The sequence below is a fragment of the Gossypium arboreum genome, chromosome 7, assembly GCF_025698485.1.
Source record: "Gossypium arboreum isolate Shixiya-1 chromosome 7, ASM2569848v2, whole genome shotgun sequence".
Taxonomy (NCBI): domain Eukaryota; kingdom Viridiplantae; phylum Streptophyta; class Magnoliopsida; order Malvales; family Malvaceae; genus Gossypium; species Gossypium arboreum.
In genome coordinates, this window is record NC_069076.1 from 80,470,483 (window position 1) to 80,487,540 (window position 17,058).

General features: G+C 32.0%; 2 protein-coding genes across 2 annotated transcripts; both read right to left on the reverse strand.

The window, feature by feature from the left end:
* Window positions 1-5,194: 5,194 nt before the first annotated feature.
* Window positions 5,195-6,704, reverse strand: LOC108481453 (ubiquitin-conjugating enzyme E2 20). Its single transcript, XM_017784586.2, has 6 exons — window positions 6,342-6,704; window positions 6,101-6,128; window positions 5,786-6,013; window positions 5,640-5,703; window positions 5,496-5,555; window positions 5,195-5,408 (listed from the first exon to the last, which is right to left on the reverse strand). The coding sequence occupies exons 1-6, from the start codon at window positions 6,449-6,451 to the stop codon at window positions 5,362-5,364; spliced, it is 537 nt and encodes a 178-aa protein (XP_017640075.1). The 5' UTR covers window positions 6,452-6,704; the 3' UTR covers window positions 5,195-5,361.
* An 8,379-nt stretch (window positions 6,705-15,083) lies between these two features.
* LOC108486211 (stearoyl-[acyl-carrier-protein] 9-desaturase, chloroplastic-like) lies at window positions 15,084-16,380 on the reverse strand. Its single transcript, XM_017790120.2, has one exon. The coding sequence runs from the start codon at window positions 16,321-16,323 to the stop codon at window positions 15,136-15,138; it is 1,188 nt and encodes a 395-aa protein (XP_017645609.1). The 5' UTR covers window positions 16,324-16,380; the 3' UTR covers window positions 15,084-15,135.
* Window positions 16,381-17,058: the final 678 nt, after the last annotated feature.

A 17,058-nucleotide genomic window follows, 5' to 3' on the forward strand; every position in this document is an offset into this window, starting at 1 on the left:
TTAAAAGAATCTATTCTTCTCATAATCAACCCATATTAATAAAATATTTATAAACCATATGCATAATTAAGATTAATTTAAAGTTAAGAGATTCATGCATTTTTTTCTAACTCAGATTTCCTTGATCAAATATTTTAAAGAGAATTGTGACCTCACCAACAGATGTATTAAAATGATAAGATCAAAATAAGATGATAGCTACTCAGAATCAAACATAAACCTAACTATAGCTACTCAGAATCAAACATAAACCTAACTAAACCAGATTGCAATATCAATTTATGTTTCAGAAGTTTAAGCTGTATCAAATCCAAGAAGATGCAACCAACTGACTATTTATTTATCATTCCATTTGCAGTGCCTTACATTATATCAGTTGAATACCATATTTATTGTTAACTTGTATCGGATCTATTTTTTTAACGCAGGTGTCCTGGAGACAAGCTTCTGTTGGAAGGAAGCTGCAGGCAGCACTCTTATATCCCTGGAAAGGAAGTACTAAATAAATCAAGTGCAGTTAGTTTAAGTGTCTTGTATTAGAAGTATGCATATGTGGGAGGTGTTTCACCACCATATTGTTGTTTACGATTTATGTTTACGACTTATGCTTTCCTATCTGTCTGGTGGGGAACTCTTACAAACTCTATGGTTATGTTATGTTATGTTATGTTGTGTTGTGTTGTGTTGTGTTGTGTTGTGTTGTGTTGTGTTTGAATATGAAACCTGAACCATTTTGGTATTATTTTGATGTTTGTTATACCTAAATATTTAACTGCTGCTTATCATATGTTTTAATTGACCATAAAACTGAGCAAATCAAACTATAGTGTCACCATGTTGGAGAACCATACTGGAAGACTTTATGGTCTCCAAACGCGCGCCATCCCTATCTAAAATGGTCATCAGTATCAATGACAACAAGGTTTATGATTTGTTTGGTAGCATTAAGTAGTCAACTTCCCCGTATGCTTAAATACTTGACTTTATACCCCCCCAAAAAAGGGAAAAAATAAAATCAAAGGAATTTAGTTTGGGTTTGATCATCTTTGTGCATGTATATAGCGAGTGATACAAAAAAGTCACTGGAAATGATTGATTTGAATTGAATCAAGGGGTTGATTTTAAGTTAAGAGATTCATGCATTTTTTTTCTAACCCAGACTTCCTTGATCAAATATTTTAAAAAGAATTGTGACCTTACCAACAGATGCATTAAAATGATAAGATCAAAATAAGGTGATAGCTACTCAGAATCAAACATAAACCCAACTAAACTAGATTGCAATATCAGTTTATGTTTTAGAATTTTTAAAATCTTTGTTTATGTTCTTTCTTTTTCTCATCTGAATGTCAAAACACGATTTATCATAATCAGTAAACAGAAAAAGAGTTTTATTTCTTTTCTTTTGGTTTTTTATTCTCTTTGTTTTTTGGTAATTTTCATGCCGGAAAAAATTATACTTCAATGACATTCTATTGTTGTAATCTTATAGTAAGATATACCTAATGATTTTAAACTATTTATCGTCCTATTAACGCAGGCAACAACCAGAAGCTCAACTTCGAAGCCCACCTCCACATCAGAGAAATAGTAAAGATAGTGGAAGTTCAAACAGGGAAAACACAACAATGATGGCCGGTGGTATCACCCCTATTGAGTGCTTTTTATATTAGGTTATTTCTGTGGTAGATAGAGGGTGTATTTAAGCATTCCCCGGCAGTGATCAGTGATTGTTATAAACCAAACTATGATTGTCAATGAAAGAAGTATACCTTATTTGATGATTCTGTCATATTTGGCATCTTTATTAATAAGTCAAGCAATAACACTTAACATTACAACTCTCTTCTAATTTCGAATCATGATATTTGCACATCAGATTTTCAAATCTGTTTTATAAGAAGAATCCAAATTTACTTTTAACATTTCCAATTGGTAAAGCCTAATTCATATACTTCTTATGTTGGCAAAATTAAGATGTTCGGAGCCTAAGAGTATTTGTGCTAGAACTAGTAGTGAAGCTTCTGGTTCTATAGCCAAAGTCACTGCCGACTACCAGGAGAACGACCACGATTTGTTAGTATGGCAAAAAAAGCCGAAACAGCAAGAATGAAGAGAACCGAGCGGGTGTAAAAGAGGGACAACAACCACACGTCAATCTCAATCCAAGGGAATCAGAATCCATAATACATGCAAATAAAAAGGAGAATTAAAGAAGATGCACCAAAACCACAACTCCACATCACAAAACCCATCACCAAAACAAAATGAAAAAGCAAAATAAGAAGATGCCATACCTTGAGAGAAGGAATGAGATCCTGAGAAAGAGGGGAAGACAGAAAACGAAACAGCAGCGTGTGTAAATTTTGCCTGAGAAGAAACGAAATGCGACGAATTAAGGAAAAAGGGAAGAGATTTGAAGAATAGAAGAAGAAGAAGAAGAAGATATGGAAAAATTTGAAGAATGGAAGAAAAAGAAGGCAGAACGGATGAAAAACAAAGCCTTACCTGGATGAAGAGGAGATGGAAAATGTCTTACACAATTGAAATCAGTAAGATGTTTTCCCCAAATTGAAGGGCATTTTACCAATGTTCAGTAAAATATTTTCCCTTTGAAAAATGTTTCCAAGCATCCAAACATGGTAAAACCAGGAAAACATTTTCCGAAAAATGTTTTCCTGGCTTCCAAACGGACCCTAAATGAATAGCGAACCACATATAGTTACAAAGGATGCATAGAAAGGCTAGTGTGAGCTAGAGTACATGGCGAGGTAAAAATATGAGTTAAAAGTAAATATAGAGAATGCACTGAAGTAAGGAATATCTAGGCATAGTCTACCCCGCCCGAAAAAAATGATAAGACTAGTAAGTATTGAAAAAGATATTAAGTTTGATAATAATGTAAGAATTAAGAAAGAATATAGAAAATAGAGAGATGTTAAGTATAGTACACTCAAGAGAGGAGAAATTGGTTCTGAAGAAAGAAGGATAATAGTCTCAGTATTGTACCCGCCAAAGAAGGAAGAAAGATAAAGAAATACCCCAGGGATGTGCAAAATAACATATGCAACGTAGAATGAATGAAAAAGGTATTCGGAGGTTTAGCTCAGTAAGCTTTTACGAACTTACAAAAGTTGTTTCTGTTTTCAGGTCTGTAAAGGAATATGCATCAAGAGACAATGCCAAGGCTATGCCAAGGAAGTGAATTCTATGATATCCAGATCGACGCTTGACATTCATTCAAACTGCAGTGCATAATTGTAAATTCTGTTATTTATAGAATTTTAAATTACAAATCATTGTGTAATTATTATAAGTTTGGAAAAGCAGTAACTAACCTTAACTTCTGAGCGTTGATCTAACAACAGTCGGATATCTTCAAGCTACTCTGATAGTCTCACGTAACTCAGCTCTTAGTTCCACCTATTCAAGCGATATGTTAATTTAAATATATAATAAATAAACAATATTTACTATATTAATTACATATTATTATCAAATAATTTTTACCTTGTCACCAATGAGAATATATAAGGATTGTTCATTTGGGGACGTAGAAATGGTAGTCGCCACCACGCCCATGACTGTAGCAGAAGCAAACAACCACCAATTGACATCTTATCCGATTTCGTCACCCAACAAAACTCCCGATACAACGTGGCCTACACAGTTGATCCTCAACCCAGTCGTCCGCATTCTTTGAAGTCGACTAGGTGTAGTAGCCACCTTATGTGTACCAAATTTCTAGATTTATCGGGCATTAGAATGTCCTTGATTAACCACAAGATGAATGCCCAAGCGTATTGTTCTTTGACGATGTCGGGGGCATTCAAAGGAAGATCTTTGAAATTAGTTTCCAACCACTTCATATCTTTCTGGCCACCTTAAAACTTGTTCAACACCTTCCCTAAAAAAGCCTCACAAAAGTCCTCTTTACCGGGAACGACTACTAACCCCATAACAACTGACTTATCCATCGGTAAACCGAGTTGTAAAGTTGTGTCCTCAAGTGTGATTGTACACTCGCCACATGAAAGATGGAAAGTGAGTGTCTCAGGCCTCTATCTTTCCACCAACGCGCTAACGAGTGTAGGATCCAGTTTGTAGCCTCCGAGCATACAAGATGCATAAAAGAATATCGTGTCTTGCAAATAACCACAAATTTTGGTGTTTGGCTCTTTGACAAATTATGTATGAACTCCTCTAAAACACGATCATCCGTCTATTTATATCGATAAAATAAAATATTTTAAAAATTAAAAAAATTTAATTTAACTTAATTGAAAATAATGAAACTTAAAATTTTTTCTTACCATTATCGCTTGAGTGACGAAAATATGCTTGTCATCGAAACGAATTAAAGAGTTTACCATTCGTGAAATTTTAATCTAAATGAATATACGAAATAATTAAATAAAACTATAGTATTTTTAAACAAAGTGTATATGAAATTTTTGAACAAAAATTGAGAGAGTTGAAAGAATTGAAAGCTTAGAGAGAATAGAGAGAGTTAGATTCGAGTGAAAAGAATGAAAAATGACTTGATTTTTTTAAGAAAAAAATATTATTGTTTCGCCTTTTAAAAAATTTTACGGTTGCTAACATTTAAAAAGTTGTTAGGAAAATACATCCGTTGGAGAAAAGCGTGTGCCATTCTTTCTCCAAAAACAGCCCATTTAACTTATTTTTAGCGCAATGTATATAACATAATTCAATAAATAATTCATTTTTTACCTACTGGTGCACTATATTTCAGCGTGTACAAACGACATCCAATATGTACTCATTGGCTCCAACTTAAAATTTGTTGTTCCAAAGAAATTGAGAACCACTTAAGTAAAGCTTAGGTGATTTATTGTAATTATGTTGTATTCATTTCATGCAATTCAATTCAAGTTCCTCTGCAACATATAAAACAACTCTTGTGTCTAATTTGGGATGCCTTAATGCAAAAAATGCTTATTTTGACCCGATCTTTTGATGATTTCATTTCATTTTACATCAGATTTGACTCCTTCCCTTGAGAAAATCCGTTTTACATACAAGGACGGCTTTTGGTTTAATCAGATTGAAATGCATGCAAACCCCTCATGTCGGAAAAGTACATTTCCCTTCATAATAAGATTGTGGCTGTGAGGCTTGGTAAGACTTTCATTTGATTTGAGCTCTGGATAAAATTGATTCAAGAACAGAATTTCGAGAAAGAAGAGCTTTTATCATTATCACATTCAATAGTAAAGTAAAATCATACATGCTGTAGAAAAATGACAAATTTCATGTTCTCGTTTCTTCAATAAGAAAAAATATTAATAATAATAAGAAGAAAAAACCATAACAAAACTCCTGTTTTGATTTCTCAAATTATGCATTAGGAGGTTTGTACAACTTCTCAACCATCTTCCTATATTCTGCAAAACCCAATAAAAATAGAACAAGTCAGACAATTCCCCTACTCAGAAAGATTTGCTGTTCATAAAACCATATAACAAACATACCTTCTTGATTGCTCCAAAGTTGAGCTGCGTGGGTGTTCAAAGGTGAGCTAATGTTGGGTTCTACAATAAAAAAAGCCCATTTCATTAGAATTACACTAGCATTTAATGGAAAAGGAAATGAAAAAGAAGTAACCAAAAGAATACCTCCAAGCAGACTCTGGATGGATAGCAGTATGGTTCTTACATCATAAGCAGATGACCATTTATCCTACAAAACAAACAATAATGCATCAAAAAACTAGGATTTGTTTTTGCCAAAAAAAAAAAACCAACAAAGGAAGGAAGAATACCTGAAGAATGTCCAAGCAAATGTTGCCAAAGACATCAACATTTGGATGGAAACAGGCAGTCTCAAACTTAACCTTTGGAGGCTTAAAAGGGTAATCATTGGAGAAGGAAAGAGATAGCTTGTATTCTGTTCCTTCAAACACCGTGTCTTTGCTTCCTGTTATTGTTCCTTTCCAGCAAAATATGTTGTCTTCTTCTGGGAATGCTGATATTCCAGAATCTCCACCCATCTAATCATTTTTTATATATTTTTCAACAAACTTGCACTAATAAATAAATATCAAACAGATTCCAAGAAGTAGAGTTACAAATCTTACCATCAAAGCCATCAACTCGGATTGCAACCTGTTGACAACCCCCCAAAAAAAGAGAGAAGATAGAGATCAGCAAATAACTTGAAAACACTAATTTTCATATTGATAAAAACAACAATAATGATAAAAGGGTTCTTGATTGAACCAGTGCAAGTGAAAATACCTTCCGTTTCACCTAGTTAAGAAACAAAACTCAATGCAAACAGAACTAATAAAAAGAGAAACAAAAAAGAAGAAACAAAACCTTTTAAGAACAGATTGAGCATCAGCAGTCTTAGCAGTGGGGGCAGGATGTTTCGATCCAGTGCTAGTGGCCACTGGAGTGTTTCCTTGGTACCCATTAACGGTTGCCATTTCTTTCTTTTGCTTACTATTGATTCAACCAAAAAATAAACCCAAAAACACCCAACTCAAATCAGAAAAAGGAAATTTTGAAGAGTCCAAACCAAAGTAGTTAAAAGCAGAATGCGAAGAACAGATACACAAAGGGGCTTTTTTTGTTTCCTGTTCTTCTAAGAGAGAGAGGGAGAGTTAGAGATGTGACTTGTGTGAGGGATTGAGAGCGTTTGGTTTTTAAAACGTTGGGGAAGGAAAAGGAAACGGCGTCGTTTATGGAGGTGGGTGGACAAAGGAGATGAGAATTCAAAACATGGGATCTTTTTGACCGTTGCAAGGACGGCGCGTGCATTAGTTTGAAGCGTCCCAACGGCTAGTTCATGTATTTTACTTTTTTTTTTTCGCTTTTTGTATGTAGGCTCCTAGATGATATTAAAAAAATTAAGTAAAAATATAATATATTAAAGAAAATTCTTAAAGTAGCGGGAGAAATGTTAGGTGATGTGTGATTAGGAATTACTGGGCAATGTATAAATTACTTTTCTTACGAAAAATATATTTAATTTGTAATTAAATAATCGTTTTCAAGCATAAGGGATAAATACAAAATTAGATATTCAACTTTGGTACAATTTGTAATGTTATATATTAACATTAATTTAGTGTATTTGTATACATTAAATTTTAATTTTAGTTCAATTTTCAATTTCACTAATTTCATTATCTATGTTTCATATTTTTTTGTTAAGTTGTATATAAATTATTTACATGACATTTTATTAGGTTAAGAAACAAAAAATAAATTTAAGTTATTTTCACTTAAATTGAAAAAAAAAAGCTAAAGGGTCTAAAAGCATTAGTATATAATTGGTCATAATATAGGATTGGTTAATACTATTTAGACTTATTATTGTAAAAATATTTTTATAGATTTATTTCATCTTCCTTTGGGTACGATCCTTGGAATTTTTTTTGTGTTCCGTTGTACACAATACTATATTACAATTTGACATGTATACTTATAGACACCGCCATTCTAATTATATATATTTTTGGTGTGCTATTTTTACTATAAATAATAACATGTTTATAGGCGGTCGATTAGCTACCTAGACTCACTAGTTTGCAGGCTTTATTTATGTTAATTCATTTTATCAATCAATCTCCTTCGGGTTCGATCCTTGGAATACTTAGTGTTACATTGAAACACAAATTACTTCAACTAGACCTATGACACTTGCAAAATATTGGACGCTATATGATTTGTTTGTATAAATCAAAACTCTCTAGTTGCTTATAAGGAGTATTGGTCACACTTGCCAACATATAGCAATGAACTATCTCATCAGGTCCTTTCTAGTGATTTCTAGCCTCAATTTGGTTGGCTGGAGGACATTTATTATCAAGAACTGTCTTGAATTTCTCTCAACTTAGGACAATCATGAGGTTCCTTTTCCATTTATTATAGTTATTTTTGTTCAGCTTGTTCATAGTAAGTATGGTTAGTAAGGGAGTAGATGTTGTTTTCAAACTTGAAAGATAAAACACCCATTCATTAATACCTTTTTATTAAGCAAATATTTTGAAAAAAAACTTTTGCAACATTCAATATGCTTTAAGATGATGCATGCGTCTTACATTAAACCTCAAATACATTTGTAAGTCATTGCAATGATAATTCCTACACTCATTGAGGTAGGTCACCTTGGGGCAATCTTAATCAACTAGTAAGAACATGAATTTCTATCCAATTAATACATGAACTTAAAGTATTAGGTATTCATAAGTACTAAGAATTGTTTCACATTTAACCATCATTTTAACTTAAGTAGAGCTTCGTGGGAAGTTACTTAACTAGAATGATTTTGAGTATATAACCATCAACTCAACATCTATCATTATGTATACCTTGAATGAGTCGTCTTAAGAGAATCTCAACGAGTAACATGCATGACTAGTTGTCCTCTATAAAAGAAAAAAAAAACTTCTTTAGTGAATTCCACATGATAATACCTACCTCAGTGCCAACAAATTATCATATGCTATCACAGGATAATTATCTCTTTTAAGGAAATGTCTCAGTGAAATCCACAAAGACAATACCTACCTTAGGGTCGGAAAATTGCCATGCCATCAAAAGAGGCCATTGATGGAGGCATTAAGTCTTGTGTATAAACCTTCTCCCACTCAACCTTTTAAAAACATGTAAGGTTTTTGTTTTCAATTTCAATCATGAATGATTAAAATGTCACGACAAGTACTTGTGACATTCTTTTCCTAAACTATATGGCATACTTATCATACATATGCATGAACATACTTTCCAGTCAATTTAAAATATCATAATGCTTATCATATAAAACCATAAAAATTAAATGACTCTAACCAGCCAAAATTTTCATGATTCCATCCTAGAAAAAATAGATAATAAAAAATTTACATTTATGGGTCTTTTAAGTGAAAGCCAAATATCCTAGTTTTGGGTTCCCCAAAACCCAAAAGGCTTGAAAAAACTCAGCAAAAGGATCCACCTCCAAACTGCCGTCACCAACATGGGTCATCGTTGTCATTGCTGATGCCACTGTCATATCATCACCGTCGGGCCACTGTTGGCCATTGCCGCTGACCATTCAACCATCATCGATCAGACCACTATAGGTCGTCACTAGCCAAACCACTATTAGTCTTTTATCAGTTGGTTGGGTTGGGTTTGTGTCTTCACAATTAGTTTTATATGGGTCTCAATTCTCCGAGATTTGTCGAAAAATTGGTTATGAAAACCCTAAGTCCGTTTTTGGCTCACATGAATTATTCTAAAAAAATTAAAATTAAAACTTACATGGAGATTATAGTGCATGATCTAGTTTCATACCCCAAAAAATTAACAAAACTTAAATTTACACCCAATCTAATTTCTAGGAATCACAATTTTAGCAAAATTACTTTATCATATATATATAATAGAATAATAAAATATATTCAATCACATACATAATAGCAAAACATGCATATAACCAAAGAATGCCTCATTTTATAAAAAATAATCAAACATGAATAAGAGAGAAAATTTAATATCAATTTATACTATAAACATAGAATAACTCTGGCTCTAATAACAACTGTTGAAAAAATCTGGTTAAGAAAATGATTTTTAGTTACAGTGAAAGTTTAAAAATTTTTAAAACAGAGCTGGTTTTGTAGAGAGAGATAGGAGAATCCTAGTTGAATAAAGGTTACACAAATAATATTTATTTAATAGAAAACCTTCTAACTAGGAGAGTGATGGGTGACACACCCTAATAAATATTACAAGGGTTGTTGCCCCTTACTTATTGTATGAAAGGGATTGGGCCTCTCCTGTATTAGGTTCAATTATATGTGTGTACTAAACTTTTGACCTAATACTTTATAATTGAGTCCAACCCAATATTTATGTTCTATTTCCAAAAATAAATATTATTTATTTAAATAATTAAATTAACTAAATTACTTTCCCAATTAAATAATTTTCTCAACTCAATTCTAATTCTACTAAAGTCATGACAATTTTACTATAAAAGAATCTATGAGGAAATATATTTAATTTCAATATTCAATGGATTTATAATGACTAATTAGTTTGATTCCATTTTGTACTTTAATTATTTAATTATAATTAATTCAATAATGATTCGTAAACCTTAATTTATTTCTCAAGTTAGTTCTGTACTTAGTGAGAAAACATATTCATTTGTGAATGCAACTCATTTCTCTAACTTCATCATTTCCATTCTCTCTTTTTTTTCATTTGGTTCTACATCCAATTCATTTATGGTTTCAATGAGCTAGGTACTGATTGGGCACATATAATTAGGGCTTAAATAATTTATAATTAAGTTTTAACTTTTCACCTATTAATTATAAATTTATTTAGTTACGAAGTTATTCCACTATCGTATCGTAACTGAGCTATCCCTAATTTCATACCATTATGAAAGCTACTTAATAAGTGCTTGTCCACTAACCATGTCATAAGTGTGTTACCCTAATAGGTGATAAATGTCATGAGTAACATGTTTTAGCCTCATTCTTAATGTGTTTTTGGATGATTATTAAATTTAAATAGTGAAATTTATTCTTCTAATTCTTTAAATTAATGTTTCTATACTTAGGAGAGCCTTTGAGAGCAAAAGGAGTGAAAAATGAGTGAAAACCAAAAAATTAGAGCAAGTTTCAAGAGCCATATGGGCTAGACACAAGGCCATGTGAGCCACATGGGCTGCCACACAGCCATATGCCAAACTGTGTGGATTTTGTAAATCGCACTCTAAACATGCGGGAAAATACAATTTTTTGGTTTTTCGGGCATTCTAAGACCTGTATATGAAAAAAAATAAGAAGATGGGAGAGAGTTGCTATAGAATACTCAAGAAAACGACTCGAAAAACACCATTAAAGTCGACTCTGAAGTAGATTTCCATTAAGATTGAAGATCTCCTTTTGATTTCTTTGACGTTTATTATGATTTTCTTTGTTTCTTGTGGTTAAACTGTCGCTGGGATGTTTTTATTTGCTATCATGAACTAATTTTCCAAATACCTAGGAAGATGAACCCTAGGATGGATTTTGTTATTTGATTTCTATTTTTACGTAATAAATACTTGGATCTTATTCTCAATTATGTGTGTTTAATTATTGGTTAAATATTTCTAGACTATTAATCCATGTTTGATGTGCTTAAATTAGAGAAGGAATAGACCCTGTTTAAGAGTAGATCTAGCGTAATTGAGTGGAGTTCCATGCAATCCTAGAAATAGAATGACATAAATCTACTGGATTAGACTCAAATCTAATAAGGGGATCCATAGATCAAGTTATTGTGACAATAGAGGTTTTAATTAGAAAGAAATTTTAATTAATCAATATAGAGTTAGTTGCTCTTAGTCTTAAAGAGAGATATTAGCATAACTTAGGGATTTTTACTGATTAAGATATTAAGTGAAGAAATTGAGTAATTTAGACTGATAATGACAGAATTCTTTCCTAGGTATTGTCTCACTTCTTGGTTGTTAATCGTTTATTTTCCTAATTTGTTCTTTGATGTGTTCTTTAGGTAATCAATTTAGTTAATTTTAGTTTTATCAATCACTCCAATTTGTTGGTTAAATAATAGAAAGACAGTAATTACTAGTACTTTTAGTCTTCGTGTGAACAATATTTGTGCTCACCGTAGCTATATTATTAATTAATAAGTGCATTTGTCTTTGTTGAATTTTTAGTTGGTTTACGACTGCACCAATGGGATATCCTTAATCTCTTTAGGATAAATCTGTTCTTCCAATATGACACTATGTAATATCATGGTAACTATTACATCTTCCTTTAAGAAAAGTCAATTACTATCAAATAGTAATCAAGACATTTATCACAAAGACAAACGACTCATGGCCACATTTACTTTTAAGTTATCATGTAATTCCGGTAAGAGGATATCATTTACCCATTAGTTGGGTTATGAATTTCACTATTGTGAATAATGCTATATACTGCAAAAGTCATATATCCAATGCACAAGATTTCAATTCCTTATATATTTGAACTCAGACTTTTATTTACAAAAAATATACAAGTCACACATACATAGTCTATCATCCACTCAAGATTAAGATATGTTACACTATGAACGTCCCAAGTGAATAAATCCATAAACGAATTAAATCCATAAACGAATCTAGGATCTATTCTACTTAGGTCATGTTTGATGTACTGTTAGTCCAATCAATCACATCTATGTCTCTATCTTCTCATTTGCTCTGATGTTTAAGAAAAAAACATCTCCCCAAGTGGACTTGATAGAAATCATATTAGTCTTTTAGTTGGTTTGCTTATTTCTGATTAGACTAAGGACAAGTTTATGTTCATCTACTAATACAAGCCGACTTTTCGTATTCAGATTCAACCATATAATAATACTTAATATTAGTTAAATTTTAGATAACTAGTGAGTCAATATTTACTTCTATTTTGCTTTGCGAGCAAAACATTGAGGACAATATACAAAAGGTATTGATGTAATTAATGAATATTTTTATTAAACCAATTTGTGTAAAAAAATACAAGTATACAAAACAAATATACTACACTTAGGAAACTAGATCCAATATGAAAATGGTTAATGGTGAGGGGTTTTGAATGGTGTGAAAGTTGAGCTTAGCCTAATGATGGTATGAGAAAATGATGAAGATGAGTGTGATTGAAGAAAGCTTAGATTTCAGTTGAGAGAAGGACCTTAGAGTGATGAAGTAAAATGGTCAAGGAACTGAGAGAGGTTTAGGAAGAGGCATGACGATGAGATTGTCCCTACCTGTGAGAGTGATTGAGAGACTATCAGAAAATAGAGACATAGATATGATTGTTTGGATTGACAAAATATTGGACAGAACCCAAGTAGAATAAATCTTAAATTTGTTCACAGATTTATTTACTTGTAATGTTCATATTGTGTCTTTCCTCACTCCCGAGTAAGTAATGGGCTTTATGTGTGTGACTCGTTACTTTGATATATTAAAAGCCTAGGTTCAATTGGTAATAGAGCTGAAAGCTGGTACATTGGGTATATAGCTTCTGCATGACATAGCTTCACTTATAATAGTGGAATTCATAGCCCAAGAGAAAAAGGGATAAATGATATCCTCCCATTGGCTTTACATGACAGATGGAAAAGTAAAGTGGTCATAGGTCATTTGTATGAGACGAATGATTTAATTACTATGTGTTAATAATTGACTTTTCATTAATGAAGATGTAATGGTTACCTTGAGATAAAATAAGATCAAATTGGATGAACGGATTTAACCCAAAGATATTGAAGATATCCTAGAGGGTAACACACATATGACAAGGTCATTAGATGAGTACTTGATAAATAAATTTCGTAATGGCATATATTAGGGAGTGTTCAGTTGTTGTACTTTAGTGGAATAACTCAATGGCTAAATAATGTTGTAATTAATATTTGAAGAGTCAAAACTTAATTTCAAATTATTTGAGTCTTAATTATATATGTACAATCAATCCCTTCGCTATCTTGGTATAACCTTGATGGTTTACATTTGAATCAATGAGATGAATAAATGAAAATGATGAATTAGAGAAATAAATCTCATGTATCACTATGTGTAGTGAATACGTTTTCCTAATATAAGCAAGAGATTACTTCAATTTTAATTTTTTTCAAATTATTATTTAAATTATTGTAATTAAATAATTAAAGTTCAATTAAAAATTAAATTAATTAGTCATCCAGTCTTGTTGAACAAGACAATTAATTTTATTTACTCATAGTTTCTAGTATGGAAAAGTCATCACGACTTTAATAGAATTACAATTGTGTTGGAAAAATTAGTTAATTAATAAATTAATTAATTAATATTTGAGAATAAAAACAAGTTATTGAGTTGGTAAAATTATATAGGTTGATTTAAAGACCAAATAACATATATAGTTAACCCAATACATGAAAATGCTTACTAAGCACCAAATCATATGAAATGGGCGGCAACCCTAATCGTTGATAATGGTTTCCCACCTCCCTTAGTTCGAGATGGACTAATTATCTTCGATCAAAATATTAATATCCGGCTTCTACTTGTTCAACCAACTCTTATTATTTTTTTTTTTATAAATAGAGATCATTATCGAGGTAAAATGTAGATCTTACTAAACGTTGTCATTCTGTCAAAATTCATTAAGATTTATTTTTTCAAATAAATTCTAATTATGAGAGAGTTTGTTTTTCAGAGTTCTAGCGTTTGAGAGTTATTGATAATCTCATTTGAGTATCAATAAAAAGTTTTCATAGTGTTCATCAGTTTGTAATTTAGAGCCTACGTACACTTTAAGAAACCAAAATTCGAGAATAGAAAGAAAATCGTACAGATCAAAATCCAAGAAATATTTATATCACCTATTTCCAAACACTAATATTAATTTAGTAAAAAACTTATTGTTATAAATAACATAAAAAAAAATCTTCTGGAATGCAGCAAAACTGTTTTATAAACCAAATTTGGCCAACAAATAAGAGTTGACATTGATAGGAGATGGTGCTGAAATTTGGAGTTGAGTGCAGGCATTGGCAAGCCATGAGTTGGTGGTAGCCATGTTGAATTCGAATTTTGAGTTTGAGGAAAAACCCAAAACAAATTCAAAAATGAAATTTATCAAATTCAGATATAACAATATAATAGAATCAACTTTAACATCTAACCCAAAAATAAAGTTTATCCCTAAATTACTACACCATTAGTTTTTGAAACACTGAAAATGGGCAATTCGATTTTCAAAAAGTTCCAACTGTAGCCTGCCCACCCAGTAAACATATCGGTCCATTATTCCCCTGGCCTGACAAATGTCTAGCACCTTTGCTAGACAAAATTATAAACCATTTTATTTTCAAATTACTATTTTATTTGAGATGATATTTTTAAAGGGATTGATTTACATCTATACTCGAAAATAATGTATTAAGTGAAATTGTAGTGCATGGTATTTCACGAATTGCTTTCTATATTAACATACTTAGAAAATTATTTTTATTTTATTTTTAAATGATGTATATAACTATTTTATTTATATTATTATTGCAAGCCAACATTTGTAGTTCTGTATATGCCAAAGCCATGCAATTATTGCACTTATTTTGCCATCTAATCTTTTAAAATTTAGAGCTCTACTTGTCTGCCAAAAATCCAACTGAATGGAATCCTTGGAGCTTCCTTAGACCTTGCTTTAGCTCTCTCCTCTAACCTTCTGATTTTCGGAGCCAGCAAACACACATATTCCTGAGCCTTTCTTCCCTCACTTGAAAGCTCACTTAGCTCCTTAACTTTCCATTTATCCACCAAAAACTCCAATATATCAGCATAATCATCGGCAGTGTAAACCCCAAGTCTTTGTGCAACAGCGGAGAAATGCTGGTAAAGGTTATCATCTTCACCATCATACACCAGATGAGCCGGCATTGTGATTTTCTTCTTCATCATCTCTGCGAAAGCAATAACGGTTCCATCTGGATCCATCTCGAACAGCTTCTCCACGATTTTCGTGTAGGCAATCTCGTGGCGTTTCTCATCTGATGCTACTGTTCCACAGATTCGAGCCAACAAGGGGTCCCCGTGTTTTAAAGCAAGCCTAGCAGTGTTTCCATGAGAGATGAAAGTCGCCCTTTCTTGAAATGAAGTATAAATGAAAGTGAGATAAGGGTTGTTTTCTATTCCAACGTACATCCCTGAACCTATCAAATACTGAATTGTTTTCTCAATTTGACTCATATTTACCCTTCCAGACAAGTAAAGATACCTATTTAGAACATCCCCGTGTCTGTTTTCTTCAGCCGTCCACCCCCTTGTCCAAATGCCCCAACAATTGGTGCTTGCATCAGCTGCAGCACCAACTCCAACTAATCGATTGAGAATTGCATGATATGTTGGAAGAGCTTCTTCAGTGATCATATCTCCAACAAGGGCAACAAAGTAATCATCTGGGATCTCCATTGCTCTCTTTCTCAGTTCCTTAACTTGCTCCTCGAATCCATCGGAGGCCGAATCGGGTACAAGCTCTTGGGGCTGCCAACTTCTTTCAATGGGTTTCAACAATGGTAGAATGTTGTTCTTAACCCAACCCTGCATCTCCATCGATTTGAAGACTTCACACTTTTGATGTGGAATGGAGTGAGTGACTTGAAAACCCACTTTCTTATCAGCCATTCTTAAAGGTTTCTTCATGTTTGTTGAGGCCATGAAGAGACTGGGAGATTTGAGCCTAAGACTGGATATAGGATGCTGTAGAGCTACGTATGGCAGTTTCTGAGATGGACAAGTGATGGGATTCATAAATTTGTTCACTGCCATTTATTTGCTTTTTCCTTTTGAATCCTTTGGTTTTTGGGTACAGTTCTCCGTAAACAAGGATACAATTTATATGGATGCTGACAATAAATAATAAAAGAATAAATTATATTAAAATATATTAAAAACATAATTTTTAGATATTAATAAAATAGTTTCACGTTATTAAATTTTAAAGATAATAAAATATTATTATACATTCATCTATGTATAATATATCTTCTTCAATTTAATTTAACTTTAATTAAATTTTTAAAATAATTAATTTTTAAATTATAAACAATCATCTTTTCTTCTTTTACAAATTTTAATCATTTTTTATAAGTTAATATTTTTTATTTTGTACAATCAAAATTTTAAAATAGTAATTTTTTAATAATTTTTCATGTTATTGACATATAATTTTGATAATTATTTACCCTAAATCTTAAACTTTGAACCCCAAACTTTAAGGTTTATGGTTTTGATTTGGGATTAAAAGTTTAGGGTTCAAGGTTGTGTTTTGGATTCTGGGTTTAAGGTTCAAGATTAGAATTCATGTCCAAGATTTAAGGGTTCGAGGATACGATTTATGAGTCTGGGGTTCATCATTTAAGGGTCTAGGATTGCATGTTTGGGGTTCAGATTTAGGGTTCAGAGTTCTATGTTTTGGATTCAAAATTCAAGATTTAAGGATTTGGGTTTAGGATTCAGGATAAAAAAAAAGGACATAGAAAAAATTGTTGAAATGTTATTAAA

Coding starts and splice junctions, on each gene's coding strand:
- LOC108481453 (XM_017784586.2), bottom strand. CDS start 6,451: ATGGCAACCGTTAATGGGTACCAAGGAAACACTCCAGTGGCCACTAGC. Junction 6,129..6,341: donor GCTCAATCTGTTCTTAAAAG/GTTTTGTTTCTT, acceptor GGTTGTCAACAG/GTTGCAATCCGAGTTGATGG. Junction 5,704..5,785: donor TTTGCTTGGACATTCTTCAG/GTATTCTTCCTT, acceptor TTTGTTTTGTAG/GATAAATGGTCATCTGCTTA.
- LOC108486211 (XM_017790120.2), bottom strand. CDS start 16,323: ATGGCAGTGAACAAATTTATGAATCCCATCACTTGTCCATCTCAGAAA.